The sequence below is a fragment of the Thunnus maccoyii genome, chromosome 19 (assembly GCF_910596095.1).
Source record: "Thunnus maccoyii chromosome 19, fThuMac1.1, whole genome shotgun sequence".
In the NCBI taxonomy this organism is placed as follows: Eukaryota; Metazoa; Chordata; class Actinopteri; order Scombriformes; family Scombridae; genus Thunnus; species Thunnus maccoyii.
In genome coordinates, this window is record NC_056551.1 from 14,280,672 (window position 1) to 14,307,998 (window position 27,327).

General features: G+C 39.2%; 1 protein-coding gene and 1 long non-coding RNA gene across 2 annotated transcripts in view; one reads left to right on the forward strand and one right to left on the reverse strand.

Moving 5' to 3' along the window:
• Window positions 1-4,725: 4,725 nt before the first annotated feature.
• The window catches only part of lrrc75bb (leucine rich repeat containing 75Bb), a 29,134-nt gene continuing 6,532 nt past the window's right edge, over window positions 4,726-27,327 (forward strand). Inside the window, exons 1-3 of the mRNA XM_042395303.1 lie at window positions 4,726-5,261; window positions 11,777-11,905; window positions 15,155-15,267. Coding sequence (XP_042251237.1) covers window positions 4,971-5,261; window positions 11,777-11,905; window positions 15,155-15,267 — 533 coding nt within the window. The 5' untranslated portion in view covers window positions 4,726-4,970. The remainder of the gene's footprint in view (window positions 5,262-11,776; window positions 11,906-15,154; window positions 15,268-27,327) is intronic.
• LOC121885161 lies at window positions 11,825-14,452 on the reverse strand. Its single transcript, XR_006092479.1, has 3 exons — window positions 13,998-14,452; window positions 13,107-13,527; window positions 11,825-11,887 (listed from the first exon to the last, which is right to left on the reverse strand). It is a non-coding gene; the product is annotated as an uncharacterized LOC121885161 (long non-coding RNA).

Here is a 27,327-nt window from a genome sequence, read left to right on the forward strand (position 1 = left end):
GTGTTCAAGGAGGAGTTGTTCCTATGCAATTAGAGAAAAAGCCCTGAAGACCTGTAGCTGAGACAGAACGCCTGACAACTGACCTTGAATTTGATTCCCAATCAGTTGCTTATGTTTGGGTTATGGGTTATTTAAATTATCAGAGCCTTTCTTAAAGAATAAAGCAATGGAGCTGCAATGTCACACTCTGCAGCAACACCTTTCCACTTCCAAAATAGGATTTTAAATGTGTATAATTGCATAATTTAGCTCTCAATATACAAAAAATACTGGTAACACATCCAAGGAGTCTCCTTTTTTTTCATTTGGTCAGTGCATTGGACATTTAGCTACAGCTGTGATAACACCAACAGCTAATGTTTGTGTTTTCACAGCTGTCGCCCTTTAGCTGTACTAAATAGCCATAGTTAGTTACGTATCTGCATTTCAAGCAGAAACGTATGCAGAGCCATGGCATGCAGGATATATTGCTCTCATTTGGGTGGCTACAACCTAACAAAACATAGTTAATAATAATGGTTTTATTAAAACGACAAGTCGATGGCTCATTCTTTCAGGATTATCATCTTCTGTTCCACAAAAATGAGACTTATAAATATGAGCAGGCCGACACAGCCGTAGCTTCCTACTCAGGCTCCACATGGCCGACTGCCCACAAACATTAATGACAGAAGTTTGATTTAATACTCTAATTAAAACATGAATACAGAATACACTGTACATCACATCATTTACATTTTACATAATTTAGTCATTATAAGAAACCAGCAGCTGCTCTCTTCAGTTTTCTCCTAATTTCTTCCTTAGAATAGAACATATCCACTGTTTTTTGCATAATGTGAAAAAGCTTTATCATATGTACTACCATCTTTTTCTTCCTCTTGTTCTTCTTCTTTGTCTTCCCTTTATTACTTCGGGTATATAAAGAATGCATGGCACTGTCTGATAATATATACGATATTGTATTTGTGTTTCAACAATCAACGGCTATGCTGGTCTATAAATCTGGAGGTATGTACAGTATGTGAGGCCACTGAAACATCCAGCTTTAGCCCAGACACTTTACAGTAGACACTCCACTCTAAAACCCTGCCACCATGAAGAGACAGATTACTTTAAGTCCGCCACAGTTATTCTCATACCATTCCTATGATTCATTGAATTTAAATGGTCAGTAAACTCAGAAACCACAGAGTGACACTGTGCAGTATAGAGGGAGAAAGAGCAGCACAGGAGATTACATTAAAGATCATGAAATATTCCTTCTCCACCATGCTGTACGTCTGCTCTTGGAGTGCGCTTCTGGCTGTCAACTCTGACACCTCCTGTACCAAAATATCCAGGAGTTCAGTGTATCTGTCAGGAGGAGAAGGGAGAGAGTGGAGGTTAGATGTATGTTATACTGTATAGAGGTGCTTTAAACTTCTCAAACGTCTTGTGCCTCTCTGTTTGCTGAAGCACTCTTATGAATAAGATCAGTTAGTGCTGTTCCTCTATGCTATCATATATCCAGCTTTCCCATGAAGAATCTCACATAACTTTCAGACCAGGGGCCAGTTTCACCAAATTTGCAACATGAGCTCATTTTCTCTCATGTTAATTTTGACACATGTAACTAATTAAAAGAAGCACCATTATTGCGACCCATGCATGAGCATTTAAGAGGACTGTAAGACTCATAAATGTACCTACATTTGTGAGTGACAATCCCTTCTGCAAAGGGGTACTGGCACCATTTGCAATCTGTGTTTACGCAGTGCTCACAAATTGCTTTTGTGAAACGGGCCCCAGGGTGTTGGGTGAGCAGTAATAGCAGTAATTCTACCGTTCTGGTAGGGTAGCCCCACTTAGACGAGGCAAAACAAAAGTACACAAGGTGCTTTAAGGATATTGGGACTTTGGTACAATCCAAAAGAAAATACAGAAAATTGCTACAAACCTTGAGGTGAGGAGCATGCTGTTTTTTCCGTAGACTCTGGTAATAAGGGAATCTGCTACCTGCTCAAATCCAGTGTGGGGAAAAACAAGAACCTTGACAATCCAGGAGATCAGCTGCTCTGAGAACGAGGTGGACTATGAAATCCTGAAATCCAGACTGAAGCAGTAAAAGCCATCAAGCTTTAGTGCCAGCATGATGCGGCTGCACCAGGCCCTGCAGGACTACTCTTTTGCTCCATGGCCCAGCATCGCCATCAATATTGCCTCAATGACTTTGTATTTGGGCTGGGAACCCTAAGGTTCTCTCCATGTTTTGAGTAGTTTACATGATACACATCTATCACTGACAGTGAATGCGGTTCACTCCCCTGTTGTTGACATACCTATGCCTGGAGGAAATTCTCACAGAGCATTTTTCCCAACACCTTTTGGTTTCATGAATGAATGTACAAATCAAGCATGAAGGTTCGGTCATCCAGGTTATGGTAGAATATCTATTATCAGTATGTCAAGGGCAACTGGAGTTAATAGACATCAGGCTAGTTGAGGCCTTATATTGGAATTTAAATACATGAATAATCAAGACTGAGTGCTGAAATGCTGTATTTGAAAGTCAATTTCAAGTTTACGCCTACTACAACCACTTCTAAAGTCACTACACATAAACAAAATAGACAACAGTCAACTTTGTAAAACTCCCCAAAAAATTAAAGGCAGCATAATAATAATAATAATAATAATAATAATAATAATAATAATAATAATAATAATAATAATAAAATACAACTCTCATCTCGACAAAAAAGCAACACAGACGGATCATAGGAAACAAAAAGTTGCATCTTTAGTGACAGAGCTGCCAGAGGTGAGGAGTACCAGATCTACTACTGGACTGGATTAAATGGAGAATGGGAGAAACAGCAGCCAAATAAAGAAAATCAAACAGGATTTTCGATGTTGGTAATAATGTAAGTCATTTATTGGAGGGGCTATAGCCCCATCTTGCCCCATCTTGCCTTATTTGGTAACATAACACTAGGCGGAAGAGCTGTGTTTCACCTCCATCTCTGGGGGTGTAAGCACACCCAACACACACAGTCAATAGTGTACAGACACAGCCTCTAAATCCCTGCAGTGAGGTTGAGAAGTTAACTGGCTGAAGGTTAGCGGCTGTTTAAGTTGCTCTTCAAAAACAATTTGTCCTAAATAGTTAAAGTCTCTCCACTACTCACACATACAGGTCATGTTTTCCAGTATTTGATTAAAGCTGTCTATCAGCCCATCTCTCTCAGCTTGATCGATACTGTACCTGATTTAATGGGCATCCAAAAGTACAACTTGGTCCACAGAGCTGATGGATGTACTTGGGTTCAGACGGAGGACTTTTTGTTTTGTTAGGCCTGTGCTTCCTACAGCTCCTTACCTGTTATGAATGTACTGTCCAGTGTGCCCTAATTAGCCCTCAAGAGTAGGAACTGTCTTCAAAACATGACATTTGTCAGCATCATAGGACACTTGTGAAATTCATTCATGCACATTTTTTTCATATTCACACTCACAATGGTCATACATAGTGTTACAGCTCACATAGGCTGGTGACCTGAGATTCTCTCTACAATCTCTACAATTTGTATAAAAATGTGATATGTACACAAATACATTCACCTAAAAAACACACACACACACTTTTACCATCATATAGGTGTTTCTGCAACTACGGTCACTTTTAACTCTCTAAAATTAAACAAATCAAAGATGAAAAAAATCATATAAATGATCAGTAAACAAAAAACAATAATTTTAATATGGTGTAAAGTAATATTTATGTGAAACAATTTAATTTGAAATAATGTCATTGTAATTGGATTAGCTCTTTTCACGTATCTCAACATTGAGACCAGAGTTGTGGGACATAAGTGAACAAAAGTGATGTTTGGACCTATAAAATGCTTTATAAATTTTATTAAATCACATTATTTAATAATTATTTTGTCAAGATGTGTAATAACATTGTGTATATATTTATCAAGCATCATATGACAAATTTTAACATGAATCCAAAATTTCACTGTTGAGACTTAAAAATGCCTGTAGTTGCAGAAACACCCAGATACTTGGCCATGCATGAATTTCAAATGACATTGAATCAAAATAACGAGTAGTGGAGAGGCTGCTACAAAATATAGAAAAAAAAACATAAGAAAAGAGAAAAAAGAAGAGACAAATGTTAATTCTCAACAATTATGTCTCATTCCACTTGTCCAACAGTCAACACTGTATTGGAAGTTACCAATGTTGAACCAAAACAATATGAACACCTTTAAAATGTAACACAATCCAATGCAATACCTCTGAAATAAATACTACTTCTGTAAAAAGGTTATTATGTTCCTGTATATTATGTTCTTTTCTTCCTTTTCTGCATTGGAGTTATTTTTAATAATAACTCCAAGGTCAGTTATCTATCTATCTATCTATCTATCTATCTATCTATCTATCTATCCAGTACATTATCATATTACTAGAGGATGAAATCGTTACATAAGACCCCAAAAATAAACATGATTACACAAGTCAGTTTTTCTCTGACTTTTCTCTGACTGACAGTGAAAACGTTTGTCAAATAAACAACCTGGGCGTTGTGATGTGGAGTCAAGCAAGAAAAAACTCAGCTGAAACCTGCTCCTACATGGGTCTCGGGCTGAGCGGAGAATCGCTATCTGATTGGCTGAGGAGCGCAGGAGCTCTGAGTGAAGCAAAGGATGCCACAGTGTTCAGGCAGTGAGTGCATGGACTCATGCAAGCAGGGGACGACAGCGAGACATGGGCGCAAATATATATATATATATACCAGTCATGCTTTTCAGTTCTGAGTAGCCTGGAAACTTTTAAACAGCATTTTCCTGATTGTAGATGTATTTCTGCACATCTCGCTGCAAGTTAAGTGTGATGTTTTGGCTGCATGTTGTAAAATCCCTCTCACCACCACCACCACCACCAACACTATCACCGACACCGTCCTCCCAGGAGTGATGGGCTCTAAGTTGACCAGGCAGAGAAGTCTCGATTTTGACAGCAAATTGTCCAAGAGGAGACGCCAGAGAAATGACATGCCCGCAGAGAGCGAGAGAAGTAGCGGCAGAGGCGGTCGAGACTTCTTGTTTACCTCCTTGATGCTCAAGTCCGACAAGCTTCCAGGGATGCTGCGGAAAAACAACCCCAGCCCATATGTCAGGCGGGTGGCTTGGATCAGGGAAATCCAGAGGCTTCTCCGAGAGCAGAGGATGGAGCAAGCAGCTGAAGTGCTCAAACTGCTGAGAAAGGTAGGTGATTCACGTGATTTTTTTTTAATGGCAGTTCGTACTTTATTCTCACTTGAAACTTTTGTTAATGTAGGAAAACATATGATTTTAAATTATGATTTTCATTGTTTTGTTTATGAGGGAAAAAAGAAGTTTTCTTCCAATCTGCCTAAAAAAGATTGCTGCAGGACAAACAATACAACATCAGCTATTCACTTAAAACAATAAATCTGTCATGAATAGTGCAAAGTCATGCCTACTGTAATAATAACAGAACATTCATTTAATGATTTAGCAAAAGCAGTGATCATAATCACCATTTATCAGGTGTCAGTGTGGTAATCATCTAATGTAACTTCTCATAAATGTTTCCTGTAAAGTTTTGCTGATATAAAGGACACGCCAAAGACACTGTTGCCTTCCTTTAATATTCCCGAGGGGGGGGAAAGTAGCTTATAATGAGGTTGAATCAGAGGAGATGCTGGTCTGAATCAACCACCTGTTTTTTCTGAAAGGGAACGGTTTATGGAGCCAACAAATTCATGTTCTGAATATTCAATCAGCTCCAAACAGCACAGAACACTGAAGGCATTATACTGCAAGTTAGCATTTAAAATATACCAAAAACCACTGAAAAGAAGACTTGGTAAACTTGGTAACTGCACATTTCCTTTCATTTAGATCAGAGCTGCAACAATTAGTCGATCCATGGAAAATGAAGCAGCACCTGTTTTGTTTATCAATCATTTCAGTCATTTTTCAAGTGGATTTCCTGCTTTGCTCTGTTTTATTGTAAACCGAGTGTCTTTGGGTGTTGGACTGTTGGTCACACAATCATCAGCTGTGGCCTTAATTTAGTTCAAATCAAAAAGCTCAATAAGCTAGCCTATAGTCAGTTAGACTCTTGTTATCAAAGCCTTCACTGGGTTACGAAAGGGTTAAAAGAAAATCTTGAGTAAATAACCTGAATGAATATCAAGCTACACCTATTCTCTTTTTCTGCCATTGTTCAATGTTTGCTGTGCAGAAGGTTTGAATTATACGTACATATGTTGAATGAATGTTGGATATATATATCCATATGAGAAGGAGCAGTTTATCTTAACTCAATGCTTGAAAGTGGCATCGTTAAATAGCTCTAATCTCTCTCTTTTTGAGCAGAATTGTGTAAACACCTCTTTGTTGTCAGCTTCATAGCTCCAAACTACAGGTAAGGTTTAGGTCTTATCTGTTCTACATTCCTGTGTAACACCGTCCACCGTTTAATTCTCACTTTCTGAAGATTTATCCGAACGAGAAAGGAAAAAATAAGTAGTTTGCAGAGCTCAGCTTGAGCTTTCCGCTACCTTCTGCTTGCTGCACATTGATCAAAGGAGAACAGTTTGGAAGTTCAGACAAAAGCAGTTCTGATCAAGAGAGCCTCCTGTCATGAAAACTCCCTGCCCATCTGTACGGTGCCATAGAATAAATTATACAGATGTGTGTGGATTAAAGCGGGCAACAATACTGAAGAGAAGCTACGGTATGGGTGCCTGAAAAGTCAGGTATCCCTTCTACTCTGCACTAATAACTGAGAATATAATAGGTGTGGGATGAATTTAGACATAATCGTAAAACTTCTTATTCATATTTGCATGAAGCTGCAAGGATATGACTCATGCAAGGCCTCCAATAAGATCAGTGACGCTGTCCGGATTTATTAAAGCAATTCTGCAGTCAGTAATATCCTATCACAAGAGAAAAGATTTTAAAGATCAACATGTACATTTGTCGGTCGTGAGCACAGGCAGATTTCTCCATAGGTCTGCATTTAAACTGCTCACAAAGCACCAATACTCTCTCCAGCACTCACTGAGGTGAAGCCAGAGTGCTGCTACTGTTGTATGTCGTTGGGGCTGAAGCCAAGTGTCTGACTAATAATGCTTCAAGATTGATAAAAAAAAAAAAAAAAAAAAAAATGGCAGCAGATCTCCAGTTGTTGTTCTCCAGCAGCAAAGCAGCTTTTCCTCTCAGGGATGAATGGATTTGGAGATAATCACCTCAAGATGATGGATGCTGGAACATGTTTCTTTCACATAGAGGAAGTCATTACAAAGAGGAACCAATAACACCTGCCCCCTCACTGTATCTCCATCGCAGATCTGCCTTCTGGGCCATTAAGTTAATTAGTTTGGGATCTTCTGGATATTCATTAGTAAACAAAGAATCAGCAAATACTCATATCAATTATGCCTGACAACATGCACACTGAGTAACCAATGTGCAGCGATGGAGAAAACACTAATTTGAAGTGGTCTCTGTTGTTTATGAAGACTGTTCTGAAGGTTAGCTGTGAGAACACAATAACACACATATTTTATTTGCTCTTTTTATTCAATAATAATCAGGTGCTATTGGTGATATTACATATTCATCCATTAATGCATAGTTGAAATAGATGTTTTGTTAGGTTTTGTGATGGTATATAAACACTAAGCTACATGTGTAAATGTATCCTGATACTGTTAATTTTAAGAATACTAATAAATGCTTTAATTGTAATCAAATTAGATGCAAGTAAGATGCATCCCTTGAAACTGCAACATCCCCTGATTCAAATTGTGAACCATTGTCACATGCCGTCCCCTTCTTACTCTTTCTCCACATTTTCTGTCTGCCTCTCTGCTATTGAATGTGGGCAAAATGTCCAAAAAACTTAGGTCGACATTTTGGGAAATATGCTTATTAGCTTCCTTGTGAGAGTTAAATGAGAAGATTGATACCACTGTCACATAAATCTGTAGTATGGATCTTCTAATCTGACTCTCGGCAACAAAGCAAATAGCAAATGTACCAAAAATGTATTCCTTCAAATAAGACTAGCTTTTGGCGTGATCATTTGAAAATGTGAGAATATTTTATTATATTAAGGTCAAGTTCCTTGCTCTAGGTTCATGCGGCCTGTAGCTGCAGCACAAATATCGGATAAATAGAATGAAAAATTCATGTACTGGAGTTAAGTGTCCATTTGTAAGTCTTAAAAGTGAACACTGGGGGACTAACTTCGGTGGTAGTGGATTATATTTCAATAAAATGCGGATTTATTTAGATTGGAAAGTTGGATGGAAGTACAGCCTGTACAGAACATTCTCCTTTATTTGAGGGGGAGATTACATATGTGACTGTAGAAAGATTAACAGGGATGTGAACGAAACACCATTTTCAAGTACAGAATACTCAGTGTAAATTCATATTCCTCGTTTGTCTAGTCTCATATGACTAAGCTGACCTTAACCAGTGTTACTTTTGCATGCAGTTTTGACTTTATACCTCAGATTTTGGTATAATTACATAAAGGGTCACAACACCTTATCAAAGAACATTCAGTGCTTCAGTTCAACATAAAAGAGTAAGTAAACAAAACAGTTGGAAGGTCCATCACCTGACAGCTATGACAGTTTCTTATACCGAAGCAGAGGGGCGTCTGTGGGACTGGATTTGTCGCACTCTGCGATATATTTAATTGGATTCTAATGAACTGCATGTGTGGGATGATTCTTTGCGATTTGGAGCTCATTGCTTTATTCAGACTTCCTGTGACGAGGCAGACGTCAGATTAGATATGCAGCTTTCACAAGTAGTCAGATCTGAAGGCACAAGTAAAACAGAGAGATCCTGTCAGCAACAAATAGGAAAACATTTCACGCTTTTATGATTAACAATCTGTAAAAATTAATCCATGGGATCAGATCTGTGTGTGTGTGTGTGTGTGTGTGTTTTTAAAAATATGGTTAGTTTCATCTTCGAATCCCCCGCAGCACTGCACAAAAACACATCTGATGCTGTAGCTGCACTACATACATCATCATAAAATAATCTTCAAATTCCTCTGTGCTTCCATTTATGGACACATGTGGAACCCACAGTCTGCACTAAGTGAGGTTTATTGAAGGGAGAGCTGGTCCGGAGGATAGCCCAGCATCAGGGAATCCCACTGAGCTCTGCTGTAATAAATCAACTCAAAAGCTGGAGGAGGAGAAAATGCTGATAGGAGTTTTCCTCTTTGCTTCCTCTGTGCCCCCAAGTGTTAGGGCTGTCAGAGCGTATAGAGCATGTTTTACACAGCTTCAGCCTCCAGCCTGCTATTTGAAAATCTTTTCAGCCCATATAGAGCTGACAGTATTTAGTCATCAGCTCCACAGCTTCTAGTCGTGCAGTTTTAAAACAGTGACATCACTGTAAGTAAAAAGATCAGTAAAACATGTTCTGGTCATATAGTTGCCGCAGTTTTAATTCCTTTTTCTTTCCTCTTACTCCCAATCTTTTATTTCCTGATCCTTTTGTTTAATCTGATCAGTTTGTTGCCTTTCCTGCTTTTTTGATGCTTTTCTTGGGTGTCCGTGTGTGTCTGGATCTATCGTATCTGGTGGGGCTATTTGATGTGTCTGAAAACATTGCGTCTCAAACACTGGCTGCCAATGACACGTCAGCACTGGAAGCATTACCTGAAGATGCAGTTTCAATATATTTACTACAAATAGAAGCAGCCTGAAGATGAGACAAATATCATCCACCCCTGGGGATGGAGAAAAACGTGAAAGGCCCTCTCTAGAGCCAGTGTTTGGTTTGTCCTTCCTGGGTTAGTGATGGGCAAAGCAGTTCTTTTCAGTGTACTGAATCATTATAATCAGTTCATTAAACAGATTTGTTCAAAAGATTCGTTCACCAAATCGTTCAGTGCTTGACCGGAGCTCCGACTTTGTAGTCCCACTCACTGAACTGAAACACAGCCACGCGCACACACACACACACACACACACACACACACACACACACACACATGCTCTGTTCAGTGAATGCATCCTTATAACTGTCCTCTTTTTAAAACAGTAATGTTGTGTGTGTGTGTGTGTGTGTGTGTGTGTGTGTGTGTGTGTGTGTGTGTGTGTGTGTGTGTGCGTGTGTGCGGCACTGCACACAGTAAAGTTAAATGTTAGCCTATGCAAATAATATCAATCTAGATAATGTCATATATCTGGATTGCAGTTCAAGACCAATGTTGTTGAATCATTGTAGCTGAATGTTAGCGACCCGAATCAGCTGTTTATTTGCTGTCTTGAACACACCCTGTTCCTCCTGCAAACAAATGACTTCAATCACTCACTCAGAGAGTGAGTGTATCCCTGCGAGCAAATGTGATTCGTTCACAGGGATACACTCACTCTCTGTGAGTGCTCAACCAGTGTTGAGCAAGTTACTGACAAGTAAAAAAAGAGTTCAGTCCACTCGGCCAAGGGTCTGTTTTTTCTCCCCACAACCCCAAATTGGTTCATTTCAATCCAGTTTCACAAACATAAAAGAAAGATCCACAACCCAAACCAGGAATACCAGCAGCAGTTCAGTAACAGGTATTATTTACAATATATAACGTTAAAACTCCAGAGACGAGGCTTGTTTTTACCATGAGTTGGCTACAGTGACGTGGACTTGACAGCACGATAAGGTCAGATGACATTGTGTTTGTGTTGTGTGTGCATTTGTCTTTTATCCTCTGCAACTGCCCACTATTGTCACGTTAGACAAAAGTAACGAGTAACAAGCCCATTACTTTGTAATTCGTTATTCCCAACACTGCTCGTAACTGACTGAGAAATGAACGGATCGTTTCAGGAAGTGATTCAGTTCAGTTCGTTCACCCAAAAGATTTGTTCTTTTGAACGAATCATTCACAAATGACACAACACTATTCTGGGCTATTGTAGAAACATGGCGGGCTCCGTGGAAGAGGACCCACTGCCTCTGTAGATATAAATGGCTCTTTCTAAAGTAACGAAAACACGATTCTTATTTTCAGATGATTAGAAAATAATTAAAACATATTTATGAATATTTTATTCCATTTCTGCAAAGTGCATTCCGCTAGATGCCACTAAATTCTACACACTTCTCCTTTAAATTGTTCTGCACGTCACACAATCTTTTGCATATGAATTCTGAAGATTTAAGTCAGAAAACGGAAATGCATTTTACTAGAATCAAAAAAGGGCTTTCCTCAGATGGTTTCGAGTTGTGTTTTGTGAAAATGATAGAAAGACCCTGGGGGCAACATGACAACGGAAACCTGTAAATGAGATAAGAGGAACCAGACAGTTTTATTCTCTTCACTAGAGAGTGTGATATTTGAGTGAATGAGGCACTTTGAGAAAAGACCACATCACTTTTATCTTAACTCACTTAAACTTTACCCCCACCATCCCTCACACACACACATACACATATATGTATGCACACAGACACCACCCACACCCCTAATCAACCACGTTGGGTGTTACATACAGCTCCAATGGAAAAACCTTATCAGCTCTCAGCGTGATAAGAGGGCAAGATGAAAGGAGGTGATGAGCAAAGCTTATAAACATTGACGATCTATTTTCATTAAATTATCTATAAAATGTCACTTAAATATTAAATTAAGCGTGGCAGTTTTAATCAAATTCATATCTGAATTTGTGCGTTACATGTTAAGAGTCACTTTCTTCCCTCTTCTTTCCTCTCAGGATTTGGGTCTCCAGGGAACGTCCCTCAATGACATTTTGTACAAGAACGCTGCTTTTCTCAACCTGGTGGACCCCATTTCACATGAGCTGCTGCTCAGTCTGGCCCGCGACCTGCAGTGTCCAAAAAGGGTAAGAATACAGAATAATAATAATGATATTTGCATTCATTCGACGGCTGCATTAATGTAGGAATTATGAAAAAGCAGTTCTTTATTCAGAACACAACAGACTTCGTATTAATTAACAAGACAAGGAATAATATTATAAACAGAACAGAGGCAAGCTGCAGCATGTCCGCATTTATTAGCCATGACTAAGCGCATGTGTCATATTTGTTGTCATGCTGTTGTGACAACAATGAACTGTCGGTTTGCTTTGAACAAACACAACTACAGAAGCTACACAATCGGTGCGTGAAGAATGATATTTAAGGTGTTTAACCATTAGTACAATAGATCACTAAACACGTCCTGGTTTCTCTATTATTTGTTTAGTATAGGTGACATATAAACTATATTAACCTGCATAGTTTTCACAGATTTGTCAAAGGTAACTGGATCAGGTTTTACAGGGGAAAGGTGATTGGTTCTGCACAACATTTTAAGTCAAGTCGGGTCAAAGTCACACATTTTCTCAAAGGGCTTTATTTATTATTAATCTGTACGACATTGAACACCCTCCATTCGGATAAGCTCACAAAAAATCTCTTTGATGGAAATAAAAAGAGAGAAACCTTCGGAAGAGACGGACAGACATGCAATAGATGCCATGTATACAAAGTAGACAGAAATTACAGTAGTAAAATCACTGAATGACAATATTTAGTAATACTAAAGCAAATAAAGAATTAAAGCTAACATTTATGTAGGAAGTAGTAGAAGGAACTTCCAGGTGCTGCAAAGCAGGGACTGGACAGCTGCAAGGTTCAGTGAAAACTTAGATAAATTTTGTCCCATAACTTTTTACAAATAGGGACACCACTCGTTTACATCATCATTGCAAAACTTACAAGACTATCGCCTTTCTGGCCAATACATCTATGGTAACCGTGGTAACAACTGGTATCTTCTTTGAAACTGTCCATATTGATTTTCGTAAGAAATATCAAGAATGAGTTACACAATTCATAAAACAAAGATGTCCAAACTGTCTTTACTCTTTGGGGGGCTGATCATTTTAAAGTGCTTACATTTGAACAGGTCTTTATGGGCAGTGGTAGACATTTTTCAGCCACAGGTTACATTGCATTCTGGGAAGTTTCTCCCACCATTCTTTAACATGTGGAAAAGCTCCATTAAGAGGACAATCAGGAGGGTTAGATGATAATTACCCCTCAGCCCCAGCTACAAAGGGGATGCCTGCCTGCTGTATGTGGGGGTTAGAGAGGTTAGGCAGCCACTGGGTCGATGTCTTCCCTGCTGCTCGTGTGCTCTTTCAGCGCAGTGGTAAACGGGCAGCAGCTGTGCTCCAGGACCTGCAGGTGTGTGAGATTATCAACTTTGGTTGTTTCCTATTGGCAAGCGTGGGCAGGTGCCCAGCAGGCATCATGCTTAGGTGAAAAAGGTCTGGTGACCTCGGTCAATGGCACCAAAGCTCATGGAGCGGTTTGACTTTGGCATTATGAGTGAGAGTAATTTGAAGGCTTTGACGGCTGGCAGGTGGCCAGTGGGATCAAACTGGAGAACCTGGTGTTGCTGGAGTCCACTGGGTGCAGTGAAGTCTGCTGTCTCCCAGGCTACAGACACCTCTCACTGTTTGTAAAGATGAAAACAAAAGGGTCAGAACAACTCCAGCTGTTATTAAAAATTATTATAATCTGCTGTCACATTGATAGCTAATGTTAGACAGCTGGGTGTGATGTATTAATGCTGTTTGATATTATAAGTTTTTTATATCAATAATATTTGTAAATACAACAATATAACAAGCCTACATTTTCAGTTGTGATGCACATGCTGGTTTTTCCATCATTAAGACAAACTCTTCAATTATAAATGTGAATGCTCAGATTTATCTACATGGCATACAAATCAGAGATATTAGAATTCAAATTGCATTTCAAACTCAGGTATGAAGGTGAAGACACTAAAAAAGCATCTCAGTGTGGCTGTAAAACACAGACCCCAGCAGCCATTACGGTTATCTGAAGTCTGTAATTATCTGTTTTAGGAGAAGATGGGTTGCCTTAAGATAAAGTCACTGTTGTCTAGTCTTTACTTACCAAAGTCCAGATGATAAGCATTTGTAAGAAACTCTGATCTTATCGTTGTTTGCTTTGGTGAGGAAAGCCCAGGAGGAAGGACGGGAAAGTGAGGAGCTGGCAGCGATGTTCTCCTTACTGACTAGCGACCCGTGGCAGGATACTGTGTCAGACGTGACAAGGATTTAGAGAGGCAATGTGCTGATTTTAAGGCCTTGCAGCTGCTTCTGTAACCAATATTTTCCACCACACTGAGATTTATTTAGATTATATATTCAGGGGCATATTGAGGACTAAAATGATCCTCATTTGTGAGCTAAGTGAGTGTTTTGAATCAGTTTCAGCCAGTTAATTTAATGTATGTTTAGTTCTGGTTTACAGACGCGTGATTATAGAATTACAGTACTGCACATTTAGTGACCTTGTTGATTCTTCCAGACCACAGATTCACATTTTCTAAGAATACATTCACATTGTGAATCAGTATGCAGCGCTGTAACGTCATGTTCAGTCATCCAAGAGGCTGAAACAGCAGCACTGAATGTTTTGAAGTATGAGGCATGTTTGTTTGTCACCCAAGAAAAGAAGTGGCAGCGGGAATGGTTAATCGCCTTAAGGTAAATTGCCCCTGTCTTTTTTTCTCTCTCGCCACATTGCCTCTCTCTTGTTGTCGTGTTGTACCATTAATTAGATTCACTCTGCTCAGCGCAACCCATTCCGTTTAAAGTCTTTGACAGAGGACAGGAGGGAGAAAAGGGAAGGCAAAGAGGAGGAGGAGGAGGAAGAAGAAGGCGAAAGGGAAACTAAATTAATGGTTCGATGTTGAAAGTGTTTGAAGCAGATGTATTCAAAGGACAAGAAAGAAACGCTTTGTGGCCATGTGAAAATCTGTACATATGTAGTTTGATTTCTACAGGAAAAAAGAAACGGAGATCAGAGATCATGACTTTGATGTTGTAGATACTAAACTTTTTGTAAAATAGCTCCTTTTCTATAATCATAATACTTTGTCATATGTAAAATATAGTCTTTATTGGCTTGTTTTGTTCCCAATAATTCCTCAAATGTGTGATGGTTTAGTTGCATTTATTCATGAACAGCTCCTGTGTGTTTTTTATTTGTTGTATGATCTGGATTTTTACTTGCTGTCCATCATTCGTCATTTGTGTGTGCTGCAGGAGACTGACTCCCTCAAGTCCACCAACAAGATCTGTCGCCAGCTCATTTACCACCTGACCCCTCACTCCAAGTGGACGAGACAGAGCGTGCCCAGGAGGAAGTCTCAGGCCTGGTGAGTACGTCCTTTATGCTGCTGCCATCACTCTTCAGAAGGACAGTTCCTGCCACGCTGAACACATCCTCACCAGCCGCCATAAACACCAGTAAAACATACTGTACTTCACAGGAAGTTTGGGAGGAGGCCTCTGCCAGGTCCTTGGAAGATGTTCCTCCAATTCTGTTTCCTGTGTGCTGCTCTTTTCAAGTCAGGGTTATGTTATAGCATACTCTTTAATTCTGTGATGGCACCACACCACAGAGACAAAACCCAATGACACAATGACCGTGTGATAATATTCTGCAAGAGCCACATATGACTATAAAAACCTATTTCAGCTGCACCATCATTTTGTTAACTGAAGGTGAAATTAATCAAATTTTACAATAAATGAAAATAAGCAGTGACAGTAATTGATTAGATGATGTATGATGCATTACAGCAGTGCTTCTCAATTTTGTCCATTTTTTTCTTTGTGAACAGCAAAATTAAAGGTTCTGTATGTAAAATTGTGACACAATTTACACATATGAATCGTTTTTTATTGCCAATGAGTGAACAGGTAGTAGTGTAATGTAAAAAATGAGACCTTCCCAACTTTCTGAATTGTCTGTAACAGCCTGTGGACTGATTTCTATGTGAAGGACCACCGTGCCTTGCCTCTCTCCCACTAACATTAGCAAATAACCGGCATAACCACACCACAACACAAAAAAGGTGCCCACTATCCAACTAAACACCCTGCAGATATTAGCTCTCCAGCTAATGAAACAGGTAGCTGCCTCCGTCAACCACTACACATTTCACAACAACAACAACTGACTGGGAGTGAGAGATGCTTTGCTGAAACACGGTGCAAAACACAATGTTAGAGATCTTTTATGTAAATCCTTTACGTAATCTTTTATGAGAAGTGTAAGTGAGGAAAAAGACATCACCTGCAATTGTCAGTTGTCGAGAGCACGCGCGAGCAAGTGAGCGTCAGGATGTTGATTACGGCTTACTTAATGGCCACAGATGTCACTAATGAGAAGGAATTTCTGATTCCTACATATAGAACTTTTAAATAAGTAAAATGTATTTAAAACAAAATACATTTTACTTATTTAATTTTGCTTATCCATATATATGCATATATATAATATTGTTTCTTGATATGTACATCTACTGCAGACTAATGGTGGAAATTAACTACTGAAATACTGTACTTGAGAACAGTTTTGAGGTATGTTTACTTTACTTGAGTATTTCCATTTCATACTTCTACTCTCCACATTTTAGGGAAAAACTGACAACTGGAGTTACTTTGTAAATTATTTTTCATTCAAAAAATGTAATCAGATGATAAATATGATGCATTGTAGATGAACCCAACAGTTCAGCAGAAATGCTGCTCACACATTAAAGCATCAGTTTTAATCCTATAAAATATAAATCACTGTAAAAAGGGCCATTTGCCATAACAAGTACTTTTACTTTTGTTATTTTAACTGCATTTTCCTGATAATACATCTATAATTTTACCTTATTGTGGTATTAGTACTATTCCCGAAGGATCTGAATACTTGTTTCGCCACTGTCTAGAACCACATTTTTCAGGTTTTAATTGAGGGGCATCAAATCATCAAATCTATCTAGGATGATCCGTCAGTTTTCACACATTCCTTTCACCAGCAAAAACAGTTTCCCGCCCAATACTACTGTGACAAAAACAACCTCACACCAGCTTAAACACCATGCATAGCAAGTGTGATTTGTTTATAGAGGTTCTAACAACCAGGTGTGTTGTTTCCAGTTCCTGTATCACACAACAACAATGTATGCTGCCAAACTGTCTTTGAGAAAAGCCAAGAGAGACTGGTGAAACAAGAATAAGAGACTAAGATAAGGGTGCATGACTGAGCAGTCTGAGCCAGATTTGAACTTGGACGAACTGCCACCAAGCTGCAGGCCATCAGAGGTCAGATACGGTCAGATAATGATGCTGATTATCCTTACAAGTGAAGTAAAGAAAGAGCAGTGAGAAGTAACAAAAAGACACTGATTGCAGCCACTATACAAACGCATAAACAAATAAAAAATTCTCTCCAGCTCAAATTAAGTAACAGGTACATTGGTGGGGATGTTATGAAAAAAAAATCTCTAATGATGATCATGAGGCTCCCTCTCCCTGAGCAATTAACCCAGATTGAAAGATTTTTTGACAGCTTGAGTTAACTTCCCGCCCCAGACTCTCAGTTGCAATGTTTCGAAATAACACTCAACAAAACAACAAGGCAGACTCTCCCAGTGTGCTCATTAGCAAGCTGTCTCTCTCACAGCCTCCACTGCAACCTTCCAGACAGCAGCAGCTTACTGTGAGACTCAAGCCTGAATATTTCTCTCCTCTGCATACGTGGCGCTCACTAAAACGTGCAAAAATGAATGTCTTTGGATCAAATGAAACGTCAGGACAAGGTTTACATGATTTGAAATGCTTTTGTGTCATTGATCTTTTCATTATAGCACAATATTCTATTTCTCTCTCCACTTTTAGCCAAATTTCCATATGAATGTAGTGAAAATTTTACCTGAAAAGCCAGAAAATTTGCAAAGAAAATAAAATTAAAGCAGGTTTCCATCCACCACTTTTATACAGATATTTGTAGTTGGTCTCATCAGTTGGTGGTGCTAATTCTCCAGTAAAGTGCCATTAAATCAGAAGAGTGCACAACAGGATGATGTAATTGAAAGAGCACCGGTCAAACCTCAAAACCATGTGGGAAAACATGATGTAAATATGACATTTCTGATGTTTTTGTCTCTTTAGTTGAGCTTGGGTGATGTTCAAGTGAAATGCTTCATATCATGAAGTCTATTTTCACATTCTTATTTTTATTGATACACCAACTTTTCCACCTCAGCCTAGCGTGAAAAGCTTTTCCACAATATTATGATTTTTTTTTTTCCAACTTCCAACCTTTCCACTCAGGTTTTTTTATGTGCATATTGAAAATGCACATAAACACAAGTGAATGGAAACACACTTACAGCCTGTCTCCCTCTCCTTTCTGCTTTCTGATTTCCTTTTTCCTTTTTTTTTCCAGCCCCTCTACTCCATCTCCTATTTTAAAATCCCCTTCTTTGCATTGATTTTCTTCCTCTCTTGTTTTCCTGTGGGATTTATTCCTCCCTTCTTGTGAGAGTCCATTTTGTTCAACAGTTGCCACACAGAGCGGTTCTGCAGTTTGAGCTGAGGCTCTGGGGAAACACTCTGTCAGACGGAGAGAAAAAGGGGGGCGGCGGAATCACTGCAAGGTTGCTGATTAGAGCTCTTGCATTTCCCTTTTTCTTCCTTCCTCGCTTCGAATCGATCGAGAATTTGATCTCTTCATATTTAGGAATGAAAAAGCATTACCTATCATATAACCTATATTACATTCTTATACTCTGAGTTTCTACATGAAGTGAAACTGGAAAGCCTATTTGATAAACATTGAAATGTGCTGCTGCTTGCTCTCCAGCTGTGGTTCAAATTGAATTGTTTTCATGAAATATATACAATCGGTTGCAAATCTTCCTGAAATAACACATAAATCATAGTTCAAGCTTATTACTCTCGCCCGGTTTTGCTTTTATAACACTGTAACTGCAAACTGGTTGTGTCACATTTAATATATTATCAAGGCAACTTAATTTTCTCTGCAGCAGCATGTGTGCCAGGTTTCTGGGAAGTACAGTATTGCCGAGTCCCCAGAGGAGTTTTTAATGTTATTGTAATTGGTATTGAATTTCAGACTAATCGAGCTCATATTTTTTATTATGCTAAAATTGCCCTTCCAGCACATTTTGAAGAGAATGGACTCAGATTGCAGAAGCTATTTCATTACTTGTCTTTACTGCAATGCTATAATTGATGCAAGGCTCTTACAGCAGCTATTACAGACATCTTCAGTACATTTAAAGAAATTACTGTGGTTCAAGTTGAAGATTGAATTCTGTTAGTCTACTCTTGTATTCAGTTGTAAGCTTCATAGAAGACACTTCAAGTAGCGAGGGATTGCAGCTGGCTTTTTTTTTTGCTGTATTTAAGTCAGCAAAGAATACATCGTTCACGATTTAGTTTAAGTGCCAGTATTCAGTACTGCAGGTCGTGCCGACTGATGATAAGAGTGAAATGAGACGTGGTTATGGCAGCTGTTTGGGCAGGTGTCATCAGCTGTTGGAGAGCGTTGATAGTCTGCCTGAGTCCTGATATTTGACCCAGACCTCACACTGCTCAGACTAAAGTGCCTGTCCTCCCACAGCTCACACTGCGAAGCCTGTCCACAAGTAAATTCATCACTTTTATTTATGTCCATATAAATCTTAATAGTTATTGTATAAAGGGCTACTGAAGTAGTAATCAACTGGCTTGTTGCTTAGGTGTGTGGTCCACATATTCACCGGCCAAAGGTTTAGTACATTAAAATAACAATTCAGATAATGGTCAGAAGCCAAAACTGTCACTGGTCTGCTGATCTCATTATCAACTAGAAGAGTGCACTCAGTAGAGTGCAGATCTCTACCAGGTGTGTACAGTCAAGATGAAAGCAAAGATAACAAAAATGGAGATTTATTCATCTCGTATTTTGCCTAACTTTAGTGGATCATAACAAAGCGTGTATGGAATTAATTCGCAGATGCTCAGGTTCAAGATGAGAACAAATTTTTCTATGGATGTCAGTTTTCAAGCCATGACAAAGGCCAAAATGTGGACTGCAATAGACTATGTAAACTATGTTTTTAGCCTAGCCAACTGACAGAAATGCCTTTTGATATGCCGTAACGCATATCGTTAAATGGCAAGGACTGCCGAAAAGACGATAGGCTCATAAAGAATCTTATCAATATTTATTTTAATTCACAACACAACCCACTCTCAAAGTACCAAAACTGCGGCACTGATTGATCTAATGTGGCAACAAGGCGTGATTGGTTGTCCCTAGCGGAAAACAAGATTCCAAACTGAAGCAGTAGTTGATCACTTGCAGTCCCTACCAGCTGGTTAAGTCAAAGAGCAGTCAATGGCGGTTTAAAATAGGTTTCTCAAAAATTGTGAGTCACTGCAACCACAAGAGGTCCTTGAGTATACAGTCATAAATGTGTAAAAAAAATATTAGGCTGATGGGTCCAGCAGTATGTGAGATTATTAGACCGATACAAACACAGACACACACAACCAAACGTCTGATCCCCTCCAGGTTTATGCCCGGCTGAGATAATAACAACATCTGGTTACATTTAACATCTGAAATGTTTTACAGTTTTGCAATTTAGACATGCCGAAATATTACAAATGTTTACACAGAAGATGAAACACTTGACCAATCCTTAAATTCCAACGTAATGACAACTCTTATCATGTTTTGCTATGACTACAACACAATTCTGGATCAAGACGCAAACAATAAGTAAAGCTGTTACAAAAGAAAAGCTGTTAGAAAAATTGAGTTTAAAAAAAAAGATCTGTAATCTTTAAATGCTGTCATTCATGAAGTTAAAAAGTACCACAGACTGGTTTCCAACCTGCAGTAACTGTTCACTCTGCTGAACTTCAGTTCGATTTCTCTTCAGACCTCGACTCAAACGTAGTCTCAACATGACAAAGATATGTCTGTGCTCCACCTTTCCTTTCCATCAGCAGTGACAGCTCCCCATTGACCCCTCTTCACTATGCTTCAAACATTGTCGAACAGCAACTGCAACACATTTCTGATGTCGCAATTTGTAACTTTCCGAACCCAACAATCCAATAATCACGCCCACTCTATGCAATGATTGGCCAGGTCTGCAGAGGTGAGAAAGTAGGGCAGTTTTAACTGTTCTCTCGAGCCCTTTTTACATTTTTCAACTACTACTCACCACTTTTTGTGTGTACAGCTTTATTTCTCAATACACTCAATCCCTTTCTATGACAGCGGGCTTTCACCTCAACTTTGAGTGTTCCAATTTGAAACAGGCGTAAAGACTTATGTATCAAGATGTGTTTTGACCACACTTCATACAAACTAGTTAGACCAAAGAATAAAGTCCTGATGTGACACAGCTGCAGCCCTTTCTGGCATGTCTGCACTCAATACAAAATCATCCCCTGTCTCAACTACCAAAATCATCCATCCTGTGGTACTTCTAATGGTTTCTGCTCAGATTTTCAAAATCCATGATGCTAGCATGCAGTATGAGGCTACTAAAGTCTCCTCAGCCCCAAACGTACAAGCCATTTCCTATTCTTCACACCAACCTGTGACCTGCATCATGATTCTACAAGACTTCTCCTTGCAAATTCAGCTCTTGTTGGACTGTCCTTTCCACTTCAGTGAGATCAGCATCTCCTGTCTTTGCTCATAGGCAAAAAAAAGCAATATCCTCAAGAGGCACCTCAAGTCATCTTCTCACCTCTGAATCAAACCCTAGCAATCATTAGAAAAGCCATGTAAACATCATGGATATATGTGGCTGAGCTGTTTAGACGTGTTATAAATTGCAAATGCTTATAACCACTTTTTCAACTGCATTTCTACGACTACAGTTCCAGACCAGCTTCCTCGACAGCTTTTCACCAGCTAATCACCAGAGAAGTACTCACTGGGATTCTCCCTGCTCTGCTGAGGCTAATTTGCTCTAATCTTTAAAGAAATCCCTTCTACCTCCCTTCCTCGGTGTTATTTTGAGCCCCTCTCCCTTTCATGATCCTTCAAGGGCCACAGCAATATTGTCAAGGCACTACACCTCCCTCACTCTTTTGCAGTCTTTACTATTGTATGTGTTTGAGACCAAGAGTTTGAAGCTTATTCTACTGTCAAATCATTCAAGGCCATGTCTACTCTACATTAATGTTATTTAAAATCTATCTGAAAATCTTTTTCCTTTTTTTTTTGACCTCCCATTCACAACAAGCTGCCATTCAACCCCTAAAAACTGATCATTTCTAAACACATGCTGTTTTTCTAGACTGGAAGAAGTGAGTCATCCTTCCCTCATCAATCATTTTCAGTTTCAAACATTTCAAACATATGCGATAACATGAGAGCAGAAGAAAGTGTTGCAAGTCCTTGGATAGATATGATTTACTGTTAAAATAATCATAGCAAATCAAAATAAATTGAACTAACATTTAATAAATATTGAGAACCAGCAACACTTCAAAAATGGTTGTTGACACAAATGTACATACTATGCATACTAAATGAAGTGGTTTTGTGTGTTGTTTTTTTGTGTTTACAGTGTGGCTTGTGAAGTAGAACAAAAGATTTGAAAACATCATGTGGATGGAAAATTTTATAATCAACTTTATCTGAAACATTGAAACATGACACAACATGAAAGAGCTTGACTTGATTTAAAGGGCCTCTGAGAGGAAGAAGGTCATATCCTGACTTTTTAGTACAGGCAAAGCTGTAAAAACCCTTGATCCCTCATTTCCCATAATGGAACTTTATATTGTCTTCTCATCAGGCTTCCTGTCACCACTCAGCCTAGCTGCCAACAAGTGGGAAGCCCTGGGTCTGAAAATTGAGGCCAATGTGGCAGTGACTTAAACCTGTGTTCTCTGTAATTCCCAGCAGGGTATGACTCCACTGTTTGCAAAAATAAGTCAGATTGTATGGAAGTCTGTGAGAAAATGACCCCACTGCTCACTTGTTTTCTTACCTCAGTAAACAGTTTTCTAATGAGTTTATGGTCTCAATCGCTAGTTTCAAGTCTTCTTCAACACAGATGATGTTCATTTTGTAAATTATGGTCCCATTTAGAGTAAAATAGACGATAAAGCAGGGTATGCTTGAGGGCGTGGCTACATTGTGACAAGTTGCTACCACCGTGACAACCTTGGTTATGTATGTAACGTAATGTAACCTCAGATTAGGAGTACAGGTGTAGCTGTTGATATTTTCGTGTGTTTTCAGTTAATGACAGTTAAATGTAGCATTTTGGTTACCTAAAAAGTCTTGTTCAGCGTTTGGTTGTACTAAAAGACCTTCTAAGGAGTCAGCTGTTCAGCTTTTATGGTAAGTACATTTGGTTTAAGCCTGTTTTTCGCTAGCCAAAATTAGCATTAGCATTAGCCAGCAGCTAACACTAGCGTTAGTTTTAGCTCCACCCTCTCATCCAATTATAGTCACTTCTGGCTTCAAAAAACCAAGATGGCGATGGTCAAAATGCCAAACTCGAGGCTTCAAGAAGGGAGTACTTAAATCAACTGGTGACGTCACGGTGGCTACGTCCATTATTTTTTTTACAGTCTATGGCTGCCAAGTTCTCCCAGTGGTCACTTGTGGCACTGCACCGAAAAAAAATCCCCTGTGGCCCAAAAAGCATTTTCCCGATAGACCACCATTATAAAAGAGACATCTGCAAAACTGTAGGACACCACAAACTGCAAACAAGGAAGACTCTTGTCTGACCACTACAACCTGCAAGGTGAAGGTCACCTGACAGACAGACAAAGATGAAAGTGTCAGTAGGCTAGTTTTTCAGCAGCCTTGCTAGCTTTTCTATTTGTACTGTGAATGAAGAAGCTGCCCTTGAAAATTGATTAAACTTGCTACAGCAAAAACAAAAATTGCATCAAAGTTGTTAAACAACCAGCCCTATTTTCTTTTATTCTCTTACCTCTATTAAGTTTCGACAAATTGTAATCTGAATTATGGCTCACAATCACAATGTTAACATGCTGATATTTAGCAGGTATAGTGTTTTGCTGATGGGAGCCATTAGCTTTTGTCTGAAAATATCAGAAACCTTAATATCAGACAAATTAAAATAGCCAAAGTTATTACAATTCATCCTGTCGGGGACACGAAAGTCTTAACCAAATTTCATGGAAATCCGTGTTGAGCTATTTCAGTTTGGACTAAAGTGGGCCAACAGACAGACCAATATTGCCATCCCCAGAGCTATGTGCTTTTAAGAACGGCTAAAAATCTCCAGAGATAACCCCAATGACGTCACCGTGATGTCATTGGGGTTATCTCTGGAGATTTTTAGCCCTTTCCTCAACCTTGACAAAGCTCCTCCAGAGTCATGGAAGACTTTAAACAACACTTACTGTAATCAAAGGCTGTGCAATACTCACTATGACCTGTAAAATTTGTGGGGTGTACAGTAAGCAGTAACATTACTTTGACCAGTGAGGTCAAATGGTTTTAAACTCTTTACCACTGGCTCAGGATATTTCCTGCAATTCAGTAGCCTCTTGAGGTGAAGCCCCCAAAATAATAAGCCGTCACCTATAATCTTATTACACCTGCTCTCTGTCACACAGCTGCTCTATGTCTGCAAAAATTAATTAATCCTTAATGCATTTACTGTACATATGGCATCTGTACACTGAGCCAAGTGTCATCTGCTTTCAACACGTGTGTGACCTATTTCCGGAGCCACGTTACCCGCCCCGAGATGTGCACTGGAAGGCCTAACATGCTCTGACTCAGCACGTTGACCTCTGACAAGGTCAACCCCTAACACAAGAGCAAAAATCTGACAACACAGGGAAAAGAAAATGCGAAAAATAATCACAGTTTTAGCTTTCTCTGGTCATCTTTCCATTTAGAGATGGAGTGCTCCACTTGACTTGCTTGCTGCACTCAGTCTGCTCAATCTGCTTTTCTATTTGACCTCCACTTTTAATTGAGACTTAAAGCTCTAGCCACCCTCCTTGTCCATGAATAATTGAGGGCTTCCCGTGGTACAGACTGAGTTCCAGGAGGATGAGGGGGAGGAGGAAGAGATGCTCAGATACCATCGCTCCAATCTTCAGGGCATGGGGGATATAATGAAATAATTAGAATGATTAAATGTGTTGATTGGTAAACACAGGATTGGAGGTGTTTTTAATTCAAAGAGGAACTTTAAAATGAGCAGCACGTTACTTTAAATAACAGCATTTCAAGATTCCCTTGGTTTTTATTCAGGGATTGAACCTCTCTTAACCTCTCATTGATTAGATTTTAACTGTAAATCTATGATAAGGCTGCTGCTTAAGAATAACAGAAACAAGGATTGTTGTGCTTCTGATGATCTGTTGGTCTCGTCCCTTTAAGGCTGATACAGATCACTCCCTGCGATCAAGTCCCTCGGTCTGTGTTTGGAGCCCTGCATTTTAATGCTGGTTTCATAACTGTGCCTTGACATAGTGTAGCAGACACAGGCGCGCTCCGTGATATGCAGTTATGTAATGCAAACTGTTTTCTGTGTGTTCTGTCGCAGTATTCTTTTCTCCTAAGCCTCCAGTTTGTCACATTGAATCAAATCATTGGTGAATTTATAGCTCACCCGTGGAGTACATTTTGCATTTTATACGCCGTACAGTTGCATTATGGTACAGTCTGTACCAAGAGGTTTTACAATCATTGGCACAACAGCGTGAATATGCTGTCATCTTTGGTCTGAAGTCACATTCATGTTGGCCCGCCTGTGTTATTTTGGGTGTAAACTGACGGTAGCAGAGAGGTAGAAAAACTACAGTGAGATTTTAAAAATAAATACGGACATTTTCTTTATTTCTTTTTGCAGTGTGTGTCATATTTTCTCTTTTTTTCTTTGCATTGAGAACAAATGTCACTCCTGTTTGTGCTAGTTGACATATTTGCTGCATTCATGCCCAAAGAACCCATGAGAGTTGTGTGATGGAGAAGCTAGCTGAGTAAGGTTCACTGCACTCGACAGACCCTCGAGTACTCTTCTGTCCGCCTCTGTGCTCATTAAAACTTCACCTTCACACCTGTACAAAAGACAGATGGGGACTAATGGTGCTACATCTTCAAGGATTTGACATAGCTGTAAGTTGGAGAATTTTGGAGGATTTGGCTCATGTTTTTTAATGATTTGTGCCTTTTTGGGATATATTCCCTATTTCTTCTAAAAGACACGTGTGCTGTTCATATCACTGCTGTCAGTTCACTCCATGTTGACATCAACATTGCTACTTTTCCCTCAAACTTTGAATTCAAAGTTTCCAAGAACCAAGTGACTGATCTGAGGTATCAAAACACTGCACAGCCCGGAGCAGCACCATTGATGGCGTACAATGGAGGAAGCCTTAATCAGCCCATCCGCTAAATGTTTCACTGGAATTTAATCCAAATCCAAATGAGCTTTGAGGCTATTTTTTCCTTTCCATAAAATGTGCTATTATCCCCATGAAAGTGGAGGACACTGAATAGTGTATGCAGTCACCACTTTCATGTTTCCCAGTACATTTTCAGCAGAACCGTAGTATCAGTGTGACAGTTGCATAGTTGAGGAAATGGCAGTGACTGTAATGAATTCTCATTAACATGGCTCAAACTGTCCTAAGGCATGAGAGAAACATATTTGATGCTAAAACTGAGTTGAGTTGAACAATCTGGTTCAGGAAATGTTCAGCACTGTACCCCCTCAGTCACGGGCCTGAAGGTACATTCAGATAAAACAGAAGCAGAGAAATAAAGGACCTCACTTTTCAAGGATGAGTTTGTACATTAGACCCTCGCAGGTTCTCCCACGGCTGAGCCAGACTGCCGCACATGTATTATACAGATGCCTGGAGGCAAAACAGCTCAGATCGATCGGAGGAATAAACAAGTCAAGACCAAAGCGTTGATGAAGCAGACATTGATCTGACCGATCCCACGGGTCTGTGAAAACGGCATCCACATCCAATGTTTCTCAAGTGCTTTTTTTCATTCCCCTGAAATGAGTCAAGTGTCTCTGTGCATGCTCAGCGAGAAACAAATTTGAATTTGCGTTACAGAGTTTGTCCTGCCAGCTGAGATAGCACTGGATATTATTTCCAATCTTTATATATCTTTATATATTTCAAGACAGACATATTGTCTGTATTTAGTTGCTCACCAGATCTTTGCAGTTTTCAACACATGGGCCAAAAGATTTGCAACCAAACCAGCAAAAATGATACTTTAATAATATTTATATACAAAGTTGAAATATAAGTGGTTTCTCAATCAAGAGAAATTACTGGAAAAGCACTAACCCTAATCCACTTTGTAAAAAGGTTTAGTTTTTAAATAATTTATGGCTTGTAAATCTTTAAATGTTTATAAATGGTAAATAATT